Raw genomic sequence first — 18,727 nt, forward strand, 5'->3', positions numbered from 1 at the left:
TTCTAGGCATCTAAAATCACTATTTCAATATTGCTTGATACTTAGGATTCCAAATGAATATCAATGCCAGATTTAAATGTGCACCTATTTAAAAGCAACAGAAAAGTATTTATGTATTTCATGTGAGAGTTTGCTTCTGTTTAAGCTAAAACTGAATGGATAAAACACTTCACAAAGGGCTGTATATATGTCTCTGACAATTTATATCTTTATAAGGTTGCCTATCTGCAAGACATCTGATGGTCTTTTATGGAAACTTAACAGAATACCAAGGATGTTATTTCCAATTGCATATATCGGTTCTGCTACTTAGGCTTCTTAGAAATTGCATCAATAATGCTAATTGAGCAAAACTGCTTCCCTTTTAGCACTTTGTTTCTGTAAATTGTTTCTTGTCAGTTGTCTGTGGCTTTGAAGACTTACTTCTCTTTGTATACTTTATTTTTACCATAAATATTATCTAGATATTTTTCTTCTTGGAGCAACTGCATGTTAAGTGCAATTGTAGCACGTAAGCCTCCTCCTGGAGGATCCCAAGGGTGCAAGAAGAAAGAGGATTCAGCTCTGCTTACATACCTCCTGAACAACCTGGGTGTCAATAATATATATAGGGCAACTGATGCTTCCTGGGTTGGGTTGGGTTTTTTTTTTTTTGTTTTGGTTGGTTGGGCTTTTTTCCCCCAACCTTCCTGTATAAAGCGAACCCAAAACCTTTGCTTTCACTTAAGGAGACCTGGTTGTGAGACACAGCAATAGAAGATGTTTCTCCAGTTTCACCTGTCAGGAGAAGACTCCTTGGGTCCCTTCACCTAAGCTGAGCAACGAATGAGACCACACCAAATTTTTGGTACCTGCTGTTCTCTGGAGATGGTGCCCTGGTCATGCATTGCTCGCACATTCAGCTCTTCATTAGGTACCCAGAGCAGTGTGGTCTGAATTTCCTGCCAGGACAGAATTTGACAGAGACTCATTTTCCCACTGCTAATGGTGGCCCGGGTGCAGTATAAATGACATTAGCCCCCCACCTCCTGTTGCAGCAGCTAGCTCTGGAGTGGGGGTTATGACATGGTTGGCTGCAGGGAGTTACTTGCCTGAAGAGCTTGGTGCTCCACGCTGCACAGAGGTCCTTGGTCTCACTGGGGCCAAATCCAGCCTCAGTGTTTTTGGGAAGTGTTAACAGGTCTGCTTTCTGTTCATGTGAAGTAGGGACCTGATAGCCTCCTGAATTAGTATCGCCTGGTGCCTAGTGCTTGGGGCTGTTAAATGGGGCAAGCTGCGCTGCGGGAGTTGTGTGATGCCCTGAGTTTCAGGGACATGATGTTGACCGGGGCACTGTGCAGCAGCATTTAGTGCTCACCACTCGGGTGACTCCTGAGCCCGTAACGTCACTAGATGCTTTACCTTGGGGCTTCCAATGCTGGGAACATGGTGCCATGAAGTTCGTGGTAGTCAGGTGCTGTTGAACCCCCAATGACATGTGTGGCTCACCGGCCTGTGCCTTGCAGGCAGGGGGGTTTGGGTGCTGTGAACTCGCATCGAGGGTGTGCGCATGTGTGACTTGTCTCAGATCCTTCTGAGGTGGCAGAGTTTACCCCGTTGATCCCAGATTGCCCATCCAGGAGCTCCTTTGCAGCATGAGATGCTTTGGCTTGGCAAACTGTTATGCTGCGTGTTTATGGGAGCCTTGCTGGCGGAGGGTGTTATCCCACAGGAAAACGCTGTCCATTCTAAACCACCGCTGCCGGGCTCCCTCCCAGCATTGCCAAAACAACGCTGGCATTTCCATGCGGTGCCTCTGAATAAAGCTGAGAATAACCTTTGTGGATTATTGGGCCATTGATCAAAGATGCGCTTGTTACAGAAATGTCTACAGCAGTAAGGAGAAAAAAAATACTGAAAACCCACTCTCTAGATCAAATTGAAATTAATTTCCAAGTGTCTCCCTCAGCATTTTATTTCTGAAATAGGATGTAAACAACTTTCACATGGTCTCCTCTGCTATCAGATACTTCTGTTGGATCACTACATATTTCTTTATTAGTGTGATGAACTGCATTTTGGCATCCCCCATGCTTCGCTTGGCAGTAAATGGACGACCATTCTTAGGACTATGGTATTTTGGCATGAAAGATGTCTCTTCTGATTTAATAGGATGTGTTGGAGCCACCTCACTGACAGCTTGCACATTGCTGGTGTGTTAGTCCTGGAACTGATTCTGCAATGATTCTGGGAAAGCCTCGGACTTTCATCCCCGGCAGAGCAGTGCCCAATCAAAAGCCGTTTAGCTTGTAAATGTGGGTATCCTCTTGAGGAAAGAGCATTTATTGCTTGGAGTAGTTGATACACAGTGCTGTACAGCTGTGCTTATAGCTCATGAACTTTAGCTCTTGAGCTTTAGTTCACAAAGGTTCCTGTCTACAGAAGTGAGCATTTACATTGGGTTTTTTTGTTTGTTTTTTTCCATGGAACACGTTCTACCTTAATAATTTAAGACAATGTTTTATACCAGCCTCCTGCTCTGCAGTTACTCCCTGAGCTGTTAGGCTTAGCAGGTGTTGCAAAGCCATAGGTGTAGTTGGGTACGTGCAATACATACATACCGGAATGGCTAACCTGTGATGCTCTCACCACTGCATTCATTTCTTGCGTAGAAGGCACTGGGTGTCTATGGCATGTGCTGCTTCAAGATACCAGCACAGTACCTCTGTGAAAAGGTCTGCACTGTCACAGCCAACAGGATTAATAAAAAATGTAGGATATTTTCAAGCCTCCATAGAATCTAGCCTATAGGAAGAACTGTTTTGATCATTGGCTTTAGTGGCTGCTTTCACTGTTGTGCCTTTGTTGCCTCATAGGAGCTCTGCAACAAAAAAATTTCCTGAATTTTTAACTATGTCCCTGTCATAACTTGGACGTAGGAAAATTCAAATGATGTGGTAGCAGCAACAGCTACAGGGTAGGTATGCAGCTCGCAACACATCTCATTTTGACTTGGCTCGGAGAGTCAAGGCTTTCTTTATCAGGCTGTTGTTGGTGACTGACAGGGATTTTCTTTTTCTTTCATCTAGTTCATGTCTAAGTTCCCCTTGCTTACCTTGCTTGCTCAGACAATCTCTGCTTGCTGAGCTCCTCAGAGGTTAATAGAGGTTACTTGCAGTAAGCAGATCCAGTGTCCACAGGGTGATGGCCCATTAATTGCTCACTACTTGATTGTGCTGCTTTGCGTGGTGGGTCCATGGCCACCTCCCATCATGGCTGGGAGATGTGAGTTAGGACAATGTTGCTCCCCTCTGGGTTGTGCTACATAGCACCTGGAGCACAAGCAAGGCTTTGCAGAAAAGACCCTCAAAAAACAGGGATTAACAAATATGTTCTGGTTTTGTTGTTGGTGGGTGTGGTGTGTGTTTTTGTTTGTCGTTTTTCAAAGTTCATTGGCTCAGGGATTTTTCTTGTGGGATTTGGGAAGAGGGGCACCTGAATATGTTGTAGATTCAACTTTTGAAACTGGATCCTGAAAACAAATGTTTTCATACCATGTACATTTAAAAAAAGGAGTTGTAGATAAGTACTTATCCCCATATTCAACCCGGGGGAGTTTTTAAAGATCTAATTTAAAACAAAGAAAGAAATACACAAGATAGACCATGGTGGTGGTTGTGATTGTGAACATTGCCAGAGCTCTGTTTTATCTATCCATGTGCAAGAACAGATTAATTTTATTTATACTCTTTTTCAGCATAAGGTCTGTTTTCCCCGTGCCATTCAAATCAGAATACAAAGTAATTGAAAACTTGAGTGTATTAATGTGGTTAATCCCTGCTATTTGCTAACAATTATCGTTTGTGTGGTGTTGTAAATACTGGGTGTTGGATTAACTCTTGTTGTTAATACTCTTAACATGCTGGTTATTCAAATATCCAGGTAGGTGCCTTTAATCTTTCAGTAAGATGTCGATAATAGAAGTTGAATTTGAAACACGCTGGGACTTCGCTAGTGTCAGGATAGTTAAGTTCATGCTTTTTTTATGCCAGTCTTTGCAGTTACTTGTAAATCATTATTCATTGGTAGTTGTCATGCTGTGCTTGCACCTGGGTGGATTTATCTTACATGTGGGATGTGGATGGAGATCAGCCCTTCAGGGTTGTGGTCTGGTCTCTCTCTCCTGTTGCAGTGTGTGCTCAGAGACAGCCTGTGCACAGTCTGTGGCACTGCTCTGGGTGCTGTGCACATGTATGTGCAGGTGTGGCAGAGAAGAAGTACTGTCTGTGTGCTACGTACCTTCAGAAAACATGTTTTAAAATGGTTTTACTTCACTTCTTTTAAGGGTGTACCTGGATGTCTGTTAGACCTATGTAAACCTGGTGTTGTTGCCATTGGATATACTGTATTATTTTCTACACAAACAGTTCTGGAAGTCTGAAGGTCTTGTTGCTCCATCTCAGTGTAATGTAATCCTTAAGAAAATTACCTGTTTTTTTAACTCTACTAAAAATAGTTATGAAAGAATGTGTATCTTCAATTAATTATAGTGTGGGAATTTTATAATTGAAAGCTGAACTTCATTAGCGTTGAGAGAAGTCTCTTTCTTTTGTTCTCTGACACTGAATTAACTAAGAAAGCAATAGACTTGGGACAGATATTAACGCTTTGTTTGGAATATATATGTGTATATGTAAACACACGCATATATGTGTGTGTGTGCTTATATACTTATACATGCACCTTTCCTAAGTCTACTGCTTTACTAAGTTTTCATTCATACATATATATGAATAGTATGGCATGATGAAGGAAAAGTGGAAATGTTTGCTTTTTCCTTCTTTTTTTGTTGTTTTTTTTGTTGTTGTTGTTTACAACCCATGATTAGAGTGACTCTTGTATTGCTGTTGCCTGTTTAAGACATTATTTGATACAAATTATATAGGCTGAGGAAAGAGGGCACCTCTGTGGATGGTGTTGGTTTACAGGTTATCAAGCAACTTATTTTTTATAAAAATAGAGTTATATCAATTATTAAAGCTGTGTGTTGGCTAATTAACAGCCTCTGTCAGTCAAGGCATATATAAAAAATGAAGAGCCAGAGGAGTGTTTGGGTATTTGCAAGTATGGCTGTGTATTTTCCCTTACGCTCTTCTCTGTGACTGGGAATGTGTTTTCCAGGTGTTTGGCAGGCATATTCTTTAATTGACTGTGAAAGCCTGTAAGAAAGTATTAGCTGTGTAAATCCCACAGCGCTGCGTACGGAGGAAGTTTGGCGCTGACGGCGAAGGCTTTAAGCACTTTTTCACGTGAAGTGTTTTTTTCCAGAGCTGGTGCTGCCAGCGCTGCAGGGAGGAGCTGGGCATCCTGTTCTCCGGCTCAGTGTCAGCTCTGCCCCAGGGGTCCAGCCCCGGGTGGGCAGCAGCTGGGTGGCATCCGGGGCCAGCAGCCGCCTGCGTCAAAGCCTCTCTGCCACCGATACCCCCCAAAGGCAAGCAGTCGCCTTTCTGCAGTGGAAAATGCAGCCCATCGTGTCGCTGTACTTTCCTTCCGCACACCAGCTGCTTGGATAGAGGTACTCGGTGACACCGGAGGTATGCTGGTGAAAAACATACTGGCACAACCTGACATCTCTCCCTGTTTTAGCATCTGGCCCAATCCTCTCTGCAAGGCTCTCAAACCCATGTTTCAGCTCAGGCCTGTTCTGCAGCTCTGCTTTCAGCAGAGGTGGGCATAAACATCTTTGAAATGAGTTGCTGAACCAGAGTCTTGGAAGTAATAGCATATACAAATCATGGGCTGCTTCTAATTTTTTTTTTTTTTTTTGTAAAGAGTGTGGATGGCACTGATGGTTAGCCACAAGTTGAGCGAGGAGCAGACCTTGCAGAAAGGCTGTTCTGGTGTTATGCTGACCTTCTGCTGTGTGCAATACTTGGTGTTTGCTCTAAAGCTGTATTGCTGAGATATACTTTGAGTACAGTTTTCAACTTTGTACTTGGGAGTTACAAATGTTGTGTTACAAACTTGTGTATTATATGTGATTCATAAACTTTCTGGAGATTTGATTGTTCATATGAATGATAGATTGCTTTTAGTCACTGCCCTTGAATCATCCTTTATTAAATGCAAGCATTGTTCAGTTCATACTGAATTAGGTGACCAATTTCAAGTTTGTCATGTAAACTTCATTTTTTCCATTGGTAATGAGTGGGGCTTTTTTTGTTTGGTTGGTTGGATTTTTTTTTCTCTTTCCTCTTTGAATGGTATTCCTGGCTGGACTTTTTGTTCCCTTATGCCCATGGAGTTTAGGAGGTGCTCCTGAATATCCACACTGAGAACCTGAGACAGACAGAGCTGCTCTTCAGGGTGGGATAGAAAATTCACAGTCCTGTTCAACATGCAGTGTGTTCATGTCGTTCCCCCCTCACTGTCATGCCCTGCCTGTAGGGAGCTGCTGTTCACCCTCCTGACACTGTCAGGTCACCTTCTCCTGGCATCCGTGCCTGCCGAGCACAAGGCTGCGGGAGCCTTTGACCAGCCCCTACCAACGTGCACCTTGCCTCGGCTCTGGCGCCTGCGTGGGCACAGCTTTGACCAGGGCTGAGGAGCCCACTGGGCTGAGTGGTCGTGGACCGATGTGTCAGGCATGGCTTTGTCTGGTGGCCTGGTGTTTTGTGCTAGTTACACTGAGATCTGCACGCAGCAGGGTGAAAAGATGCACTTTTTCAAATTAGAGAAGTTTAACAGGCTTTATTCTTGTCAGGTCAGGATGGGCAAGTGACCAATGCACAGTAACTCAGTCAGTTCCTCCTCCTGCCTTAAAGTGCAAGGGTGCCAGCTACCACACTTTGTACATGCCAACCCCCAAAATAAACTAAATTTAGGGATGCTTTTGCTAACAGATATTCTTTAATAAAAAGCATATGTTGTTTTAATTCATTGTTTCATTTCAATCTCCTGTGTCCAGAACGAGGCTTGCTTTCTGTAGGCGCTATGCGGTGTTGTTTAGTGACTGTGCATGTGTTGACAGGCGTAACGCTGTGTCTCTTTCCTACTCAATGACTGCTGAGGGCTCTTTGGCATCAGAGCAAGTGTTGTGCTTCAGCCCTGGAGTCCTGTTCGTCTAAGGTCACACCAGAAGGGACCGTGTCTGGGTGCTCGTGATGTATCCTGTACATGTCCAATGACTTGGGCTTTCAGCTGTTTCCATCATACTGCTGTGATACCACAGATCCCTAGTTTTAACATTGCTGCGTTGTTTCCTCCTCTAAAGATTCATCCTCACCATGGTGAAGTTCCTGTCTCTCCGTGTTCAGCCTCATCCCACACTCTGCCTGAGGCTGCCCACGAGAGCCTGCACTGCTCTCTGCCCTGGCCCGAGGTCTTGCATGGCAGCAGCACACTGAGAGGCATCTCCAGCTGTTCAGGGTTTAGGCAGAGTATAGACCTTGCTGCTGCAGCAGATTTCTGTTCAGCCATTGTGCATGTGCCCACTGGTTGCAGACACTTGCAGCTGTGCGCAGTGTCACACCCTTGCATTCTGTGCAATTGTGCACTCGGGCAGTTAGGTGTTACATGAAGTTAATTCACTGCAACTGCCAGAGTCCAGTGCCTGTCTCCAAGAGCAATGCTTGGGGTCTCTGGTTATTGGGCTGGTTGGGGTAATCCATCCATCAACGGGCTGCAGCCATCAGCTGTTGGCAGGCCATGGTTTCTATGCTCGGGTCGATGAGCTGGCAGCTGCTGCTGTGGCCAGCTGCACACACCAGGCGCTTTCTGATGGTCTGTGATGGGTGCTTGTTCCAGCACTGTGCAGAAAGGCAGCTGCCCCAACCCCTTCCTCAGCGTGAGTGTTCATGGTGAGGCTGAGCCGTGCTTTCCTGCCCTGCGCAGTACTGTGGCTGGGACTCTCAGCCCTTTAAAATCTCCAGGCTTACTTCCAGTGGCCAGTTACTTTCTCTGCTTGTGGATGTATTAACCTATGCTCTTCAGAAGTCCCCCACAGCTTCCCCTGAAATCCCAAGGCTTACGTTGGTCCTCTGCTGCTTCCTCTAACAGACTCGGTGTCTCTTTGTGGTCTCTCTTGCACTCGCTGTTCATGTAGCTGTATTTCTGAGCTCTGATAGGTGTAAGGATGCTCGGTGCCGTACGCCATTCTCCAGAGAGCGTTTCTCACGGGTCTGCTTCCTGCATGCCTTGCTGTCAAGCTGTGCCTTTGTACCTCTAAGGTCACGTCAGTGTCTTGGCTGTTCAGAAGCCAGAAGTTTGTCAAAACTATTTGTGAAGAGCACAGTTGGTTTCAGTGGTGCAATGCAACTGCTGAAGTGTAGTGTTAGTGGCAAGTTTTTCTTTTGCTTTTTTAAGCACTATTATGGCATCAGCCTCATCAGCTGAAGCTGCTGAAGAACTAGAACTTGTTTCAGCTGCTGCTTGTGAGGTGTCCACTCCTAGCCTTGCTTTCGTGGGGATCTGTTTGGGTTTTGTGTGTCTCTGTTTTAGGGTCTTACAGTATGTCAGGTTGGTTTCAAGGTCAGTGAGGTCCTCAAGGTTTTGGAAGATCTTGTCCAGATTGGAGTCCTGAGAGCACATGCTACCATTGCTTTTTAATTATTAAAGGCAGGCGGCTCTTTCCCTTTCCCTGTCTTGTGCTGTTAGAGGTGAGACTAATTCTGGTCTTGGTATCAACTGTAATATACATGTCTTTATGTCCAGCTCCTTTGAAGAAGTAGGCACTTGATCATTGCTTCATCACTTTCAGTTCAATTACATCATTCCTGATGTTTCCCTAAGATGTGGCCAGAATAGTTGGTTTACTCTTTAACAGGTTTCTCTTTACTGTTACTGTTTTAGCCTGCACTTCCTATGTTTAAGAGAGTGCTACTGAGTTTCGAACATACCATCCCTGGCTGGGAAGGGCTGTCTCTTGGTGTCTCTTACAGTCTAGGAACACGTGGTTTCCGTTGTTTCAAGAGGTGCTGATTTCTCACGTGTACACGGTAGTTTGTAGACAGCTTCAATTATATGGAAACACAAAGCCTTCAAAACAGGTAGTAGATGCTTAGTATTTTTCATTCAGCTCGTGATATTTTTTGACAGGAAGCCCAGGCTTTTGGTTTTCCTGCTGTTTCTGCTGGAGATGTGTGCTAATGAGCGCGCAGCTCTGGGCCATGGCCTGTTTATCTGTCTCGGGTTCTCTAGAGAGCTGCTTCGCCTGAGTTCCTGCAGCGTTTCTCCTTGCGGAGGCTGCAAGCAGCGTGTTTTCTGCATTACTCCTCAGGAAGCCGTAACTGCTTTGGTTTCTTCTTGTATTCCCACCATGTATTCCACCATGTATTGTGTCTTCATTTAGACCCACTCACAGGAAAGGATATCAATGGAGAAGGTGGTAAACAAAATCGGGGTTTACTGCATTTTTAGTAGATACTCAGCTATCAGCACCGCAGGTTAAGTTGGACAGGAGAGACCGAGATGGTAGTTTCCAGTGCCTCTTTGAGAGGCCACTGTGCCAGGGACCTCAGTCCTTAAATACCAATCCAACACTGCAGCGAGTCCGGTGCCAGCATGGCTCCATCCTGTGGGGCGTCAGTCCAGGATAGCCCGTCTGTTAGTCTGTCCTGGTAACATACCACTGTCCTGGAATTCTGCCACCCTCCCCCACGAGGGGGAGAGGGCTTTGGCTGCAGAGACTTCAGCCCTTCTCCTTCAGGCATAGACCATCTTTGCTTCTCAGCATTCACCCTCTGTGTTGTGTCTGTCTCCTATGGCACTGGCAGGGCAATGCAGCATCCCATGTAGTAGGAAGGGTGGTCAACAGTCCCTTCCTCTTCCTATCCCCTAATGTACTGTTTTACCCCAAGCACTACCTTCTGCTTTTGTTTCTTCATTTCTCTTGATTCAGCATCCAAGGAGCCACTGCTTTTCTCAGCACAGGAGTAAAACTGCCTTAAACTTTACAATGAAAGACTCATGTGTCCAAACCCCCCATTTTTTCCAACTGCGTTAAGTGGTCTAATTATGTTATAGTGCTTTTCCCGTGCATCTGTTTCTTGAACTTAGTGACTGTCACTCTCTGTGGGGTATAATGGCAGCAGGATGGGTCTCCTTTTCCTACTGCTACTTGGGAAAACAGCTTTCAGAAACATTGAAGTAAGTGACACTGCATTTGCATTTGGAAGTTGTTTGTGCAAATGTATGTAATAAAAACATAGCGTTTAAGTAAAAGTTCAGATTTTTAAGAATCTGCACTTTTCCTTAGACTCACAAGTAATTCTTGTTTTCCTGTTTGATCCTGGTTGGTTTGTCTACATTGACTTTGAAATGTGGTAAACTAATAACATGTACACAACCTGCAGGTTATCAACTTTTTGTTTGTCAACTGTGAATGTAAAGTTTGTATAAAATGCCACAACAATAGTACCCATTTGATGTGGGTTTTCTTCAGTATTATCTGTATAGTTTGATACTTGGAGCATAGCAACAGGAGTACTTAGAAGTCTGTCTGAAGGTAAGAAAATATTTAAATCCAATAGAACTTTGAATATAAATGTTAAAAAGTTGCCAGTAAACTTTTAAAGAGACTATAGGAGATCAAAAATCTTGATCTAAAATCTTAATCTAAACAATTTTAGTGAAGTAGCTGTAATGGTCATGTTGATGGACCTGAAACCAGTTTTTGAGTAAACTTGGTAATTGGTCAGGCAGAACTTGATTAAAGGTTTTGTTTTTCATTAAGTAAGTAGAAAACCAAATATAGCAAAGGCAGGGAAAAATAGCCTCTATTTCATATTTTTCTCTGAATGAAGTGTAGGTTGAAGGGAGGAGATTAAAAAGGCTCTAGGTACTGCCTGGGACTGCATCCTTAGAATATATGACTTCAGTAGGGGCAATGTGTTGCTGTGCAATGCCAAGAAACCTTTGAGGTCAGGGCTTCAGGGAATCCCTTAGCCCACATGGGGCTCTTAGGACTGTTTTAAGTTGGACATTTAAAAATTTTCATTGGTTGTACCTTATGTTCAATTTGGTGTGCAAAGTCCAACCAGCCAGTTCTCCTCTGTATTCATTTTGGAGCTCAGTGAGTTTTCACAAAGTGAGTCAAGAACTTTTTTCTTTTCGCTTAAAAAATGAGCCTATTCTTCGCTAAAAATAAACTTCACAAAATAGAACCTGCTTTCTATAATTCATCTACTTTTTTCCATTTCCCTCTGAATGAAATTAAAAAGAAATTTTCCAGGCTGTTAATTTGGTTTCATTTAGTTCTCTTTCCTTTTTTTTTTTTCTTTTGAATGAAAGGCTTCTTACTCTGTCTAAATATATTTTCTCTTTTTCCTTTTTTGAAAAGACTTCTTCCCTGTCTGAATATATTTTTGCAACAGGCTTAGAGCTTTCTTTCAGCTGTTGGGTATAATTTTGTAGGAAATAGAAACACTGGGGACAAGAGAGACTACTTATATGTTCATTTTGAAAAGCCGCTTGTTTTCGGGATATTACCAACTCATGTGGTATCCATGTGTTTGCAAGCTTACTACTTTTTGGTACAAGCCTGACCGATACAGTAACCAGTGTGACATAAATAGACTTCAAATGGAAACTCAGCATGAAAAGAGACTGTTTTAGTGGGATCGGAATTCCAGGAAAAGGTCAAAATGGCTTTTAATTGAAGGGAGCAGCGTCATGCAGTACGTGTGTCCTGTTATTTTAACATGGATCCCCACGTGGTTCTGCAGCCTAGAAAGAAGTCACACTTGTTTTGGGGGGGTAGGGTTTCTATTTGTGACTCTGTTCAGAGTCAAAATGTGTGCCATTAGTTGCAATGGTGGGATGAAACCAGAACTGTGCTCCCCAAGGCTCTGGAATATTTGCCGAGTTGAACTACAACAGCACAGCCCAAAGAACAGCAAACTTCCCAAGCTTTTGTGTGTGTTTGAGGAGGTAGCCTGTGTGCCTCTGCTCAGCTCATGAACATCGTGTTTAAAGCGGGCAAATACTTGTAACGAAGCCACACTGAACAGGCTTGGTGCTCTCCAAGCACAAGGACGGGCACAGGGTAGAGCAGCCCGGGGTCCTGAGCCGCGAGGGCAAGGGAGGATGGCGTGAGAGGAAAAGCACTTGGCGCTCAGGAGAGAGATTTCATCTGAAAGGATGCTCAAACCTTTTTCTTGCATCTCTTGCCTTTCGTGGCATTACTCGAGCCCGTTGCTCTTTGGCAGATCCCCGAGGCATGAGCTGAGGCTGCTGTGTGGGCAGGGGAGGAGGACCCCGAGCAACCATAGCTGATGCAGGACTGGAGGTGGGGGAAGCCAGAAACAAGGAGGCTGACAAAGCGGGGTTTGGACTGGTGAATGGGGAGAAATCGGTTCGTCGGTGAATGGGTATAAAAGGATTTAGCATTGAAGAGGACAAGGAAAGATTAATTTCAGTTACATTACAAAAAGAATGAGATAATTTCATGAAGGACAGTGTGGAGAGAAAGGATGGGAAGAAGGCCAAAAACTCTGCAAGACATGAAATATAATGTGCCTATTTTTAGACAGAAAAATAAGAGGAAGATAAATTATCTTTCCACTTGATTGTTATCTCCAGTCCTTCAAAACTTAAAATTATTTCACTCATACAGAGGTGGCTGGGGAGGAGTTTGAGGCTGGGGGCTAGATTACAGAATTTTATCAGTGGTAAAAATGGAAAGAAAGGATGTGGTCATGCCATAGGAGGGACCGTAGGAGGAGGGCGTGGTGGTCAGGAGCATCGCAGGGTCTTTCTCGCGGCTGAGGGGAGTGGGAGCAGTCAGGTCCTGCGGAGCCAGCGAGGTGATGGTCAGCCCGGGCAGGAGCCCAAGCTGTGGGCGACCAGGGGGTGAGTCACAGCAACCACGGGGGCTGACCGAAACCCCCAGCCCTGCACAGAGGAGTCCTTGCTGGTAGCCCCAGCGACCTCATTAGCACCTTATCTCCTGAAATTACCTGCCAGAGGACTTGACTGGCATCTTCCAGTGCTGTTTCTCCTGCTCCGATTTGTGTTTCTGTCACCGCTTCTTCAAACCTTCCTGAGTTCTGTGGGATCCCAGAAGGAATTAATCTGCAGGCGAGAAAGCCTTGTCCTGCGCCTGCTCATATTACTCCATTGGGCTTTTGCCACCTGCTGTCACCCATTTCAGAAAATCCCAGCTGTGAACTGTGATGATCAATTGGCCTCTCACTTCTTACCTGTGATGGCACAATTAACAACCCTTTACAGAATTAACTTCTTTAAAACTGGTCCCTTGGAGCTGGGCCTTCAGCTGTGGGCCCGTGTTCGGCACCTTGTCTCCCTGCTGCCCTCTCTGGGGCAGGAGGGCGGCCAGTGCTCCCAGTCCCAGTGGGGACGGGGCCTGACCCCGCAGCCAGCCGGGCGCCCTCGGCATTACACGTCCCTCTGACACCCCTTGCCCCCAGTGAGCTCTCCTGGCTCCGCAGCTTTGGTGTTTTTGTTGTGCTGCTCGGTTGAGGAGAAAGGAAGGAGGAAATCGGGAAGGTCCTACAGCTTTTGGTGACTTGCTTCATCTCATTGTACCTGGCTTAGCTCTGGAGTTGTTTCTATAAATGCTTTCCCCCCCTGAGACTTTGTTCCCTATTGTTAATTAGTTTAAAGGGGGCGCAGATGAGCGAAGCTGTAAAACTAGGTGTACCTCTACTTTGTGACCTGAATGTGTTTTTCTGTTTAAACGCTGGCCTGTGCCAGCAAATTTAAAATACAGCGGGTGTCAGGAGGGGTTATATCGGCAGGGTCTGGAGCTGTGTGAATTTTGTTCACAAGGAGTCAGGTGTGGGTTCTCCAGGCCGTTGGTGGGATGGTGTCCTTTCTTCCTGAGCTGAAGTTCTTGAGGCACCTGGTGACAGTGCACAGTGGCTCCATAGAGGACATCTGCCATTGGCTTCCAGGTGGTGACTTTGGGGTTAAAAATGATAAGAAGAGAAAGCCTTTTTTAAAAACAAACAAATAAAACAAATAAAACCTCCAAAGCACTGCTCCTCCACAAGAATCTATTTGCAGGGTGCTCCTGCTTTCTCACAGATACGTGAGTTAGTAGATACCATAATAGCTAAACGTGGCACTTCGCTCGTGGCTGACTCCTGCTTAGGTTCGAAGTGCTTTTCTGGTCTACCTTCAAAATGTAGCTGCTGTAGACTTTTTTTCCTGTAGGTTTGAGTCTTGAATTTTCTAGGGAGCTCTGAGTTATCTATGTATCTCCTCCAGTGGGAGGTATGGATCGATACAGTGATGCTCTCCATTTATCATATCTGTCATCCAAGGATCTCAAAGGTGTAATGAAGATGACAAGTAAATAGCATTGCCCATCTCATCCCAGGCTGGGTAGCAGAGGCAGAAAAAACAAGTGTGTCGTTGGCTTTCTGCCGTGACTCATCTTGTGAGGCCACCGGACGCAGAAAGGTCCAGTGACCTGCAGTATGTCTCCAAGAGCCATGGTGGCAGAGCTGCCACTAAGAGCTAAGGCCATCTGGTTTTGCACTCCTATAGCCTCTTCCTGCTGCTTCAACGTGAGTCCATGTTAGATGGTATTTTGATGGTTGTCGTATTGCTGTAAATTCTAGCTATGTGCCTTTGACACTTGCTACAAGCAGTGTCCTGGGGCATCAGAAGGACTAGGAGCACAGGAAGCAAAATTCAGTAACCCCTCATCCCTTCTTGGGAGTGAAATCATTATTCCTCCTTGTAGGAGACATTGCCTTTTTGGGTGCCACAATGGGGAGAGCGAGCTGGGAGTTGCAGAAGAATGGGGTAATGGTAGAAGAATTGGGTAAGCCTTGGGTCACTGTGCACTCTGAGGACTGCACTGTGAGGACCCTGTACATGTTGCTCATCTGAGGGATTGCTGTCACTGCTCAGGATTTAGTTTGGCAAGTTTTTCAATATTTGATCTGATTTCTCAAAAACAATCTCACCTGGCAAATGGGAGGTATGTGCGGAGCTGCTGGAGGGCCCTGGAGCTGTCTTGTCAACTTCCCTCTGGTGTACTGGGTTGTTTTCATGTTTAATCTTACAATGTTTTCATTTAGTCAGGTAGCAAATGGGGGAACTTCTACCATTTGCAGTAGTATTTAAAAACAAAAGTAAGGTTGTGCTTCATTTTCTCCCCTGCGATTCCTCAAGTATGAATAACTTGCTTTAAATATTCCTGATTGGTAGTGAATTTTTTTCTCCCATAAAAAGCCGTAGCTAATTTAAATTAACATGAATAGCTGTGCCATCCTTATTTACAAGTTTGCACTCTGGCTTAACTGAAAACCTCAAAACATGCTAAATAGTAATCTTACCGTTGTTCTTAACATAGAGCCTTCAGACACAGTCTTTCTAAGGTAGAGAGTCCTGCACTCTGGAGTGTGTTTGCCTTCAAATTCAGGTTTGCATTCTTTGGGATATTGTGTCACCCGTCATTTAGCTCCTGTCAGTAAATACAGGCTGAAGTGAGGTTTGGTTTTCTTTAGTGGGTTTACAAAAATGACTGACTTCTGTTAATTTTGGATTATCCTTAAAACTTAGGAGGTCCCCGGGACGCCTTGCAACTGGCATAAATAAAATAAAGAGAAGCGATGAGTGCATGTGGGGTTTGTTTGTTTTTTAACATAAAATTGCCTATTACCTACTAAGTAAGGCCACAGTTTCTGTTTTGAAAATAAATACACAGCGCTGTTGAAGTGTGCTTGTGGCCTAATGCAGGACTTGCTTATCTAGTTTTCATAACTACCAGAAAATTTTAATCAGAAATTTCATAATCCCCAAGATCTTGCTTTCTTGATAGTTTGAATCTGGCCTTTTGGTTTAGATCATACACAAACCATATACAAAGCATGTGCCCAGTTCATATCTGTTTTGTAGAGTGATTTTAAAAAAAAAAATCTATAAATATTATGCTATCTTCATAACTTCAGGTTAGAAGTCAGCTTGAAATTACAGCAGCTCGTAGTTGGCTTGTTTTCTTGTTGCTGCTTTAATAAAAGCAACAATCCTTCATTACTGTTACTCAGTGGGTTGTCTTATTAAGTTCAGAATGAGTAGAAAAAGAGTTAAGTTGCTACATAAGCAGTTAATGAGATGGTGTTTTCAGAGGGACTATTTTATTGCCTGCCTGGCTGCCTTCGGTTTTTATTTGTGTCTGCAGCTTCCTTATTCTGGTTTTCAGTTATGCTGTTCGGCCGAGGGGAAGGGCATGGGTGGGAGACATGGATGTTTTGTTCTGTGTGTTTATTAATTTAAGACGTCCCTGAGCTCGGGCCAAGATTCATCCCAGTTGGCTTCAGGCGCAGAATGAGGGGCTGCTGCTCAGGCAAGTCCAAGTGCTTGCTTGCACCCAGCCCCGTGCCCCCGTATCGGCGGCTCCCCCACACCGAGAGCAATCACTTCCATACGAAATACGGGGAAAGCTAATTGCTAGAAAAAGTAATTGTTTCCTAAGGAGTGAAAACTTCACCTTCTTGACAAATAATGTCTGAACTGCAGAATTGTCAAGGAGTGATCAACATAAAGGGAGGTTGACGGATAGCAAAGGGCGAACATGGTGCTTTTGTCCCTCAGCTTTCAAAAACTTTTGTAGACTTGTAGAATTTATAGGCTTACAGAACTGGATGACTTTTATAGACTTGTAGATAGAAAAAAACCAAAAACTGTTTTTTTACTGCTTACAAATCTTTATAGCCACCTATGGGTAAAGCTTCATACAATAAGCCGTCAGTATAAATTAGTAAGTTCAAAGTTGTATCCAGCTATTTGAAAATAACACACTTGATGGGAAAACAGAGCAGAACAGAAATTTCATGCCTGTATATTTCCTAATGGGCAGCTGGTGTCATAACTGTTACTAAAGGGAAGATGTTGAGGCATCTCTCTAATTTTCAGTTCAACACATTCTGCTGCCTCCCACAGATACTGTACATTCCTGTTAATGCTGTGAGAGGAAAGTCTGATTTGGGTTTTTATTCCCCACTATGATGCAAAATTTATACAGAAGTCTTGCTGAAGATAAAAACAACCGTTTCTCCTGTAGCTGTACATTTGATGTGTGAAAACAGGTTATTTCCCTCCATTGTAATCATATCTGGGGTGGGCTATATTTCTGAAAAGGCAGAACTTCGAACTTACCATATTTTTGCAGCTTCAGTTTTCATAACTTCTGTAGCAATCTTGAAATGCTTCTCGCAGTTCGTCCGTGACAGGAGCTGTAATACGCTCAAGCATCCTGCAAAAGCACGGTCGTCCCTCTGAGCCAATTCGTTAGAAGTAAATCCATGTAACTTGACGCTCAGATTGAAAGAGCTGGGTATCAGCAGTTCATGTAAAGTTTTTGATACCCAGCCAATGAAGGTGTACTTCTAAAAGCACACGTTTCAATATGTGTCAAGTCTGTTGATTTAATTGCTTGATCATCTTGTATGCATATGAATGTTGTGAAGTTGTATACGAAATGTACCTTCTTAGTGAAAATCTGAGAAGAGGGGACTCAAACAAAAAGGAGAGGTCTGTGCATTGGCACTTGTGGAGGAACATCCTCACGTTTGTACTTTTTTCTTTAATTGTGGGGAAAACTCCCCACTTGAATGCACTGAGGAAAGCAATAACTATCGGGATATTATTATAAAAATATATTACTCCTATTCTTAATTGCTTTTTGTATTTTGTTTTTCAGCCAGAAAATTTACAGAAGAATTGGCTTCGGGAATTTTATCAGGTAAGGTAAAGCTTATTTTCTCATGGAGTTCTATGCACACTTGCTTATTGGCATAATTAATAATGTCCAAGATCTTTTGCTTTGTGAAGTCACTAACTATTTTATAGTCAAAACCAGTCCCAAAAGGTATGTCTCTCTGTATTTCTAAGGAATGATTATAAAAATTCAGTGTATAAACACAAATAGTTCTCATTGACAGTCCTCTGCCTAAAAAAAAGGTTTGACATTTTATAAAAGTTACTTTAGTTTGGCATGAAATGGTCTTTTAAGTCTCCTGATTAAGAAATGTATTTGAGTGATTTTAAAAAAAAAATCTGTTGAGAAGTCCAGTTTAATTTGTATTGAAATCTAACAATTTCTGATGTTGGTTTGCAATAGATCAGTCCTACTGTCTGCTCTTTCTTGAAAATTTTCTTGTTTAGGCAATGTGAAAATATTGAAATGGAACCCATATTATAAAATGTGTTGTAAACTTCAGGTGTGGGTTTTTTTTAAAGCATGAAAGCCACTCTTACACATTGTGTTGCTGTATAGAGACTTGTTTAACTTGCAGAGTTCATGCAGAAACATGTAAGCGAGCAGTAGGAAATCAGCACTGGTTGAACACAAAGGTGTCATCCCTAGGAAATAGTGTAGAGCGCTGTTTCACTTTGACAGCTTGTGTCGTACCTGCCAGAATTGATAGATTGAGATTCATGAAATCATAGAATGATTTGGGTTGGAAGGGACCTTAAAGATCATCTTGTTCCAACCCCCCTGCCATGGGCAGGGACACCTTCCACTAGACCAGGTTGCTCCAAGCCCCATCCAACCTGGCCTTGAACACTGCCAGGGATGGGGCATCCACAACCTCTCTGGGCAACCTGTTATAGTCTTTTACCACCCGCATTGTAAAAAATTTATTTATATCTAGTCTAAATCTACCCTCTTTTAGGTTAAAACCATTACCCCTTGTCCTATTGCAACAGACCCTGCTAAAAAGTCTGTCTCCACCTTTCTTATAAGCCCCCTTTAAGTACTGAAAGGCCACAA

General features: G+C 43.7%; 1 protein-coding gene across 2 annotated transcripts in view; it reads left to right on the forward strand.

Annotated features, from left to right (window-relative positions):
• The window catches only part of INPP5A (inositol polyphosphate-5-phosphatase A), a 259,043-nt gene that overhangs the window by 45,903 nt on the left and 194,413 nt on the right, over positions 1-18,727 (forward strand). For both annotated transcript variants that reach the window (XM_069797312.1, XM_069797313.1), the window contains exon 2: positions 17,654-17,695. In XM_069797312.1, the coding sequence (XP_069653413.1) occupies positions 17,654-17,695 (42 nt within the window). The remainder of the gene's footprint in view (positions 1-17,653; positions 17,696-18,727) is intronic.

The sequence above is a fragment of the Haliaeetus albicilla genome, chromosome 11 (assembly GCF_947461875.1).
Source record: "Haliaeetus albicilla chromosome 11, bHalAlb1.1, whole genome shotgun sequence".
Classification (NCBI taxonomy): domain Eukaryota; kingdom Metazoa; phylum Chordata; class Aves; order Accipitriformes; family Accipitridae; genus Haliaeetus; species Haliaeetus albicilla.